We start from the raw sequence: 8,090 nt of genomic DNA, 5'->3' as shown, positions 1-8,090 counted from the left end.
CCATGTTGCATGCATATAGAAGACCATAGACAAACCTTGAAACATTGCAACTATGAGCAAGTCACTTGATTCCTTTGTTTCTCATTTGTAAAATAGGGAGACAGCGTGGTATGGTAGAAAGTGTCAAATTTGGAGACAGAGGACTCAGGTTTGAATTTCAACTCTGAGTGACCTTAAACAAGTCACTAATGTTCTCTGGCTCTCCATCAAATGAAGGGATTGGACCAGATTACCTCCAAGTAGGAGTGTGCTGGAGCAATATTCAACAGAGAGCATCTTGTTAAATTTTAAGCATGAATATTTATTTAAACCTTGGAAATCCGCAAATCCTTCAAATCAGGGCTTGATTTATTGTTTTGCTGATTGTCTCTAGATGTAAGAAATAATGGAGAAAATGTTAACAATGGAGATTAAATTTAACAGTGTAGATGCAGACCTTTCCCCCAAGAGAGCTGATTGTTAAACGTTTATTAGCATATCAATGCCTCTAAGGTTCCTTTCAGCTTTAAATCCATGAACTTACTTTAGTACTGACCTCACAATGCTGCTGGGAGGAAAGGATGCTGGCAATGTAAGCAATGACTAGTGTTGCAGTTTTTACAGATGACTTTTAGATGAAACCCTGTAAACAGGGAGAATTGTCTGGAGCCCTGCATGCAGAAGCCTGGATATGTGGGTTATTGAGAGATGCAGCTTCAGGATAACAGCTCCTGTCCCCAACTTGTAAGAGCCTGGGAATTTCCTCAGCAGTGGGGACAGGGACTCCCTTTTGAACTTAGCACTACAGCTTTGCTGATCTTCATGAGGGGAGAGTTGGAACCCAGGAAAAAAGATATTGAGATCAAGCTTGAGACTTCATCCACAGGGGAAGAATGGATAGCTGCAATCAGAGTTCAGGGAATGTCAGGTTATTAGTAGAAAGTTTCTCCTGGCTCAAATTTATTTTTGCATTAAAACAGTTTATTTTCTCTCCCTCTCACCTCCCCAGTTCCCATTGAAAACAAACAAACCCTTGTGAGAAATATTCAGAGTTAAGCAAAACAAGTTCCCGCATTGATCATGCCGAGAAATGTCTCATTCTGTACTCAGAGTCCATCACCTCTTTATCCAGAGGTGGGCAGTCCTCTTGAATTCTGGCTGGTCATTGCATTTGTCATAGTTTAAATGAGTTTTTTAATAGTGTTCTTTGGTGTAGTGTTGTTCTTTTTTGTATTCTCCTACATTAGCTCACTTCACTGTGCATCAGTTCCTCTGAAATCATCTGTTTCATCATTTCTGATGGCACAATAATATTCTGTTATATCTGCATACTATATTTTATTCACCCATTCCCCAACTGATGGGCATTTCTTTAATTTTCAATTCTTCTCCACTATAAAATGAACTGCTACTAGTATTTTTGTTTATCTGGGTCTTTTTTCTCTTTCTTTGAACTTTTTGAGATATAGTTGGCTGAGAATTCAGGCAGCAATTGATGTGCTTTCCCCTTAATTTTTTTCTCTTTCTGCAAATGTTTAAACCCAGAGTTTCCTTTTCTTTTAAGTTGTTTACTGGCTGTTTGAATTAGTATCAATGTGGGCTCATTTGATATAAAGGAAGATAGTAATATTCTTGTGAACTGTGTATTTCCTTGCAACTGAAAGGGCTGTAATAGGGAGAAAGTGTTTGGTAATGGCATATAAAGATACAGGAAGGATTTACTACAGAGGTAGAGATAGAGAATAGTTTAAGCCCTTGTTCAAATTCCCAGGCTTTCCAGTGGCTGGAGACTCAGCAATTTGAAAGACAATGTTATGATTTTGACTTATTAATATCATTGATACTTTTTATAAAACATCCCGAAAGATAAAATTAAAGCAGACCAAGGTTTTTCCTTTATTTAGACTCAAATGAGTCCGAATGTCTTTCTGGGACAAGGCTGTGTTGTTAAGTCATTGACTCCTCATTAACTCCTTCACCCCTGCTAGCAAGCATGTATAGTGAAAGCTTTCTGATGGGGTAAAAAGCCAACAGAAGCTTCCTAGTGGGAGGAGATAAGGTAGTGGCTGTATTTGGCTGGTAATGCCCACAGTAGGGAAAAGGGGAAGAGAGATTAGTCTTTTTTTCTTCTAAATTTATTATTTATTTTTAACATTCTTTTCCTTTTAAATTTTAAGTTCTAAATTCTCTCTCTCTCTCTCTCTCTCTCTCTCTCTCTCTCTCTCTCTCTGTCTGTCTGTCTGTCTCTCTCCCTCCCTCTTTCTCTTTCTTTCCCTCTATCTCTCCCTCTATCTTTCCCTCTCTCCCTCTCACTCTGTAACAGCAATGCTGATAGCAGCTGCTGTGGGGGTATAAAACCAATAACACCAGCATACAGGAGGGCTTCTAGCACAGATTCTTTGTTATGGTTTTCTAAGGAAAGGAACTTCAAGGGGTTAACCATCTTACATTAAATAAACATACATATACCATTCACTTAGTTCAGGGGGAAAATCCAGCACCCTGGACCTCAGAGAGAATACAAACAGAAATTATGAACAGAGCAAAAGAAACACAAATCAATAGACAGGCTTTTAACTGTCTGACCAAGACATTACATACATAGTTACCAGACATAGAAGAACCAACATCTGGATTTTCAAAGCTGGGGGGCTCCTTAATGGCTATCCAGACTCTCCACAGGAGCATGTTTCCAATGAGTGAGCCCCAAAAGCAAAATGCTAACCTCAGAGCATATGTACCCTGTTTAGGACCTTGGGGCTTAGCACCTACTTAGCAAAAGGGATTGGGAACAATCTTTATTCAGTAGCAGCATATCATATATATTTTTCCCAACCAATGACTCTTGATTCAAACAGAACTCAAAGGCTAGATTGTCTTAGTGCTGAGAAGAACTCCAAAACAAAAGACAACAAAAAGTCCCACTTTACTTGCCATTACACACTCCTTCCCCCACTGAGAAGGCAAGCAATATGATATTAGTTATTCATGTGAAATTATGTAAAACATATTTCCATATTAGCCTTATTACAAAAAATTTAAAGAAAATGAGGAAAATATACTTCCATTTGCACTCAGGGTTTGTCAGTTCTCTCTTTGAAGGCAGATAGCATTTTTTTCTCATGAGTCCTTTGGAATTATCCTGGATCATAGTCCTGATCTGAGTAGCTAAGTCTTTCACAAATGATCATCATTACAACATTGCCATTCCTATGGTATATGATATAGGCTATATATGGTATATAAAGTTTCTCCATTCTATTTCTCCCTTCCTTCTTCTCCCAGTGCATCCATATTTCCCTTCTTTCATTTGTTGGAGACCCTTTTAACATAATTGACTCACACCTACATTCCTGTTTATGTAAAATCCTTTCACTGCACTGATAATGATAGTGTTGTTAGCAGTTAGATGATTCTTTTCCCCATATGGGAACGTAAACAGTTTAACCTTATTGCCTTCCTTAAGATTTTTCTTTTGAGGTTACGTTTTTATGCTTCTCTTGAGTCTTGTGTTTGAGTATCAGATTTAGCTCTGGTCTTTCCATGAGGAGTGCTTGAAAGTTCTCTACTTTATTAATTATCCATTTATTCCCCTGGAAGAATTATACTCAGTTTTGCTCGGTAGGTAATTCTTGCTTGTAATCCCAATTTCTTTGCCTTCTTGAATATCACAGTCCAAGACCTACACTCTTTTAAGGTGGAAGCTACTAAATCTTGCGTGATCCTGACTGTGGCTCTGTAGTATTTGAATTGTTTCTTTCTGACTACTTACAATATTTTCTCTTTGACTTGGAGCACTGAAACATGGCTATAATATTTGTGAGAATTTTCATTTTGGGATCTCTTTCAGGAGATGATCAATGGATTCTTTCCTTTTATATTTTACCCCCTGGATCTAAGATATCAGGTCAATTTTCCTTTACAATTTCTTGAAATGTGATTCTAGACTCTTTTTTGGACCATGGATTTCTTATAGTCCAATAATTTTTAAATTATTTCTATTCTATTTTCCAGGTCAGTGGTTTTCCCAATGAGATTTCACATTTTCTTCTATTTTCTCATTCTTTTGATTTTATTTTATTGTTTCTTGATGTCTCATGTTGTCATCAGCTTTCACCTGCCCAATCCCAATTTTTAAGGAATTAATTTCTTCAGTGTCATTTTGTATCTCTTTTTACATTTGGGCAATTCTCTTTTAAGGAGGTTTTCCCTTTAGTTAATTTTCGTGTCTGTTTTACCAACTTGTTAATTCTCTTTTTATAATATGAATTTACTGCTACCCTCTTCTCACAACCCAGTTATTTTGACCCCTTCTGAAGATTACATTTCGTCTGTCATAGGACAAAGATTCAATTCCTTTTAACAATCATTTGTTCCACAATTACTTTATACAAAGTATAATGCTAGGTATTCAAGATCCAAAAAGTAAAACAAAGAACAGTACCTATTTTCAAGGAGAGTACTTCCTCCTGGGAGACATGAGGAAATAAATAAGAAAATGAAACAAGATTTGAAGTGGGGGAGAATACTTCTAACTGGGGGAAGAGGATAGGCTTCCCACAGGAGCTGTCATACATAACCTGAGCCTTGAAGGATGTAAGGGATTCTAGGAAGTGGAGGTGAGAAGGAAGACAAGAAGGGTAACCTCCTTAGAGACGTGGAGACAAGAGATGCAATGGCAAGAAGCATCATGTTCAGGAGTGAGGAGCTCTTGAGCAGCAGATTCCCTCCAGGAAGTTCTACCCTCAAGGATCCCAGAACTGTTTGCTGTGTGCCACAATGGGATAGCAGTCTAGACTCTGAAGATAAGGGTCATCATCAGTGTATAGATGCTTCATCCCACCTCTGCAATCACCCACAGCTGGTTGGAGAGTCTTTTTTATTGTACAGAATAAAGAAATCTCTGTTTTTGTTCCTGGTTTGCATTTTAGAGTTAAGAATTTGGTCTGTGCTAATTTGAAAAACTTCATAAGGTTATTTTGCTTAATGGGCTTTGAACCTTCCCCTTTAGGAGAGTTTTCAAATCCGTGAATATCAGTCAATCCCCATGTCATGCATCCTTTCTCAATGAGCCAAAGTCTGTCTCAACATTGCAGGCCTGTTGAATCAATCAATGAATGAATTTCTGTGCCCTAACATGTCTCAGGTGTAATGAGTAATAACTTGAAATGAAATTGAGAATATTAAAATGAACCATTCTCTTTGCATGGGTGCTGTGCCTATGGAAAGTGAAACCTTGTGACTTTGGATTCAATTAATAACAATAACTAGCATTTATATAGGACTTTAAGTTTTGCATGGCATTTTGTCTTTGCAACAATTAGAAGTCCAGCACTCTATTCACTGCATTGCACACCCATCTAATTAGTTCAGATGATTTGATCTCATTTACCTCCTAGAACTTGAACTAATGAACATGTTTGAACTATGACTGATTCCAAGATTAGCACTCTAAGTATGGCATCAAGTTCCTTGAGTCCTGTGTTATATCTATCTTTATATTTCCAGAGGCTAGCACAGTGCCTAGCACTAGTAGGTACTTAAGTGTTTGTTGAATTGAATATGGTGAGTTATTTGAAAACACATTTCAAGTCAGTTTTCACTCATTCATATTGACTTGAGACTTTATTACTGTGTATAAGTCCAATTTTATTTTGGACACATTTTGTTGTACATATATATTTGTATAACCAGCTTTTGGGGGGTATTCTTAAATGGTGCCTCTAACTCATGCATACTTCTGCCAAATGTGGGGGAAAGGTTCTTGCCTTGAAGGGGCTACTAGCATAAGGGGTCATCCAGTTAGTAATGCAGTCAACAGAGCTCGGTGTATTGAAAATAGAAAGATCAAATATTCTCCTGGAATAAGGATATTCTGCAGTAGGCAATGGTGTGGAAAGACATGAGAATTGTGGTCTCATGGAAAAATGCTTAGTGGCTTTACTCTTTTAAAATGTTTTCAGTTGGACTTGGCACAGTAGAAAAATCATGTTGTATACCTTCAAATGTTTAGTTTGTTCAGGTTTGTGGAAAATCAAAGGCAGATCTGAGAACCTGCAGACTAATGACACTTTTTAGTGGGCAAGTATTTCTTCTCAAACATGCTTTTTTAAATTCCATCAGATGGAGGATATATAGGGTAGGGTCCAATATATTTCAAGTTTATCGATGGCCAGCAAGTAGCGGGAGCCCTTCTGGATAAGTCCATAGTGATGGACAAATAAGAAAAGACTAGAGTGCATGGAAGGAAGTAGAAGTGTGGGAGCATCACTTTTAGGCACTCCCTGTTTTCTGGAGTAGGGGCCTTTGTCCTAATGAAAAACTCCTTCATGGGCAGAAGTACAGGAATTTTGAGGTTTAAAGGCAATGAGTGGCGAGTGTGAGGGGCACATGGGCACGTATTCCCAAGATATTTAAGGATATGAGGAAAACCTTCAATCCATTGTGTCAATATTCTACATTGGATTTTTGGGAAAATATGGAAAAGAGTCAATCAGTGAGCATATATTAAGCACCTTCTGTGTACCAGTTAGTGTCCTGGGTTCTGGGGATAAAATTACTAGAGATCCCTGCTCACAATGAGTTAGCTACCTAGCATAGAAACTCTTTCTAAAGATTCCAAGAATTCTCTTTAATGAATAACACAGGACAGGGGAGATACCATGGTGGGGTGGAATGGACACAGATGGAGGGATGGATATCAACACTGATTATAATGTCCAAGTGTGTATTCCCTAATCTTATATTGGAAGTGTAAAACAGAGAACAATGGTGCATACTTCATGTTCATTTAGAGAACATCACCTTTTTCACTGCTGCCTTCACCTCCTTGTTCCTCAGACTATAGATAATGGGGTTTAGCATGGAGGTCACTGAACCATAGAATAAGGCAATCAGTTTGTCTGAATCTGGGTCTTTTGCCTTGGGTTTCAAGTACATGAAGAGGATAGTGCCATAGAATATGATGACCACAGCCAGATGTGCTGAACAGGTGGAGAAGGCTTTCTTCCTTCCTTCAGTTGAGTTGACTCTCAGAATGGTGCCAAGGATAAACATATATGAGATGAAAATGAGCAGCACTGGAGTCAATGTGACTAGTGTAACTGCTACCATCATGACAAAAGCATTGAGGGAAATGTCCACACAGGCCAGTTTCAGGACAGCCAGGATTTCACAGAAGAAATGATCAATGATATTATTTCCACAGAAGGAAAGCCTCAATGCCAGGATTGTTTGCAGTAATGAGTTTACACTCCCAACTATCCAGCTCACAGCTGCCAACTGCACACAGACTCTGGTATTCATGACGATTGTATATCTTAAGGGATTGCAGATGGCTACGTACCGGTCATAGGCCATCATGGCCAGCAGTACACATTCTGTGGTTCCCAATGCATGAGTTAGGTACATTTGTAATGCACATCCTGGGAAAGAGATGGTTTTTCTGACTGATAGGAAATTGACCAACATTAAGGGATCGAAGGAGGATGTACCAAAGATGTCCATGAAGGAGAGGTTACTAAGGAAGAAATACATGGGGGTGTGAAGGTTGGAATCCAGGATACTCAGAACAATGAGAGAAGAGTTCCCCAGCAAAATGACAAAGTATATCCCTAGGCACAACACAAAGAGGACAATCTCAACATTGTGATGCTTAGAAAGCCCCAGCAGAAAGAATTCCAGCATGACAGTCTGATTTGCTCCATTCATCCTCTTATCCCTCTTTTACTTTTAGAATTAAGAACTCAGAGAAAGGTCCAGGACATTCATGTTCATATTACTCTTTATGGTATTGGTGAGTTGATCAAAATAGGGTTAGATCTGATTACATTTTGTATCCTTATCTTGAACTACACAGATGTGTGTCTGTACTTGAAGCAAGGTTTCTAGTGTATAACTCATCACTCCAAAGTCATTCCTGTGTCAGAACTAATAACTCTGTGATTATGAATGCTACCATTTCTATGGATCTGAGCAAATTAAGAAACACAAATACCCAAAAAGGAAATCCAATAAGATCAACTAAAATATGTATCTTCACTCTATCTCAGTGTTTGTTTGTTTAGGTATGGAGTGGGGTAGTTGCTATATATTACCCTGTACATTAAGTG

General features: G+C 38.3%; 1 protein-coding gene across 2 annotated transcripts; it reads right to left on the bottom strand.

The window, feature by feature from the left end:
• Window positions 1-519: 519 nt before the first annotated feature.
• Window positions 520-7,689, bottom strand: LOC118831296 (olfactory receptor 13D1-like). 2 transcript variants are annotated; one of them, XM_036738568.1, is made up of 2 exons: window positions 6,770-7,689; window positions 520-556 (listed from the first exon to the last, which is right to left on the bottom strand). In XM_036738568.1, exons 1-2 carry the CDS (start codon window positions 7,687-7,689, stop codon window positions 520-522), a joined length of 957 nt encoding a protein of 318 aa, XP_036594463.1. The 2 variants fall into 2 exon arrangements, with proteins under 2 accessions (XP_036594463.1, XP_036594464.1); XM_036738569.1 differs by lacking the exon at window positions 520-556 and adding an exon at window positions 3,662-3,692 and having other exon boundaries at window positions 6,779-7,689.
• Between the last annotated feature and the right edge of the window lie 401 nt (window positions 7,690-8,090).

This window comes from Trichosurus vulpecula, chromosome 9 (genome assembly GCF_011100635.1).
Source record: "Trichosurus vulpecula isolate mTriVul1 chromosome 9, mTriVul1.pri, whole genome shotgun sequence".
NCBI classification, from domain to species: Eukaryota; Metazoa; Chordata; class Mammalia; order Diprotodontia; family Phalangeridae; genus Trichosurus; species Trichosurus vulpecula.
This window is presented reverse-complemented; position numbering and strand designations above follow the sequence as displayed.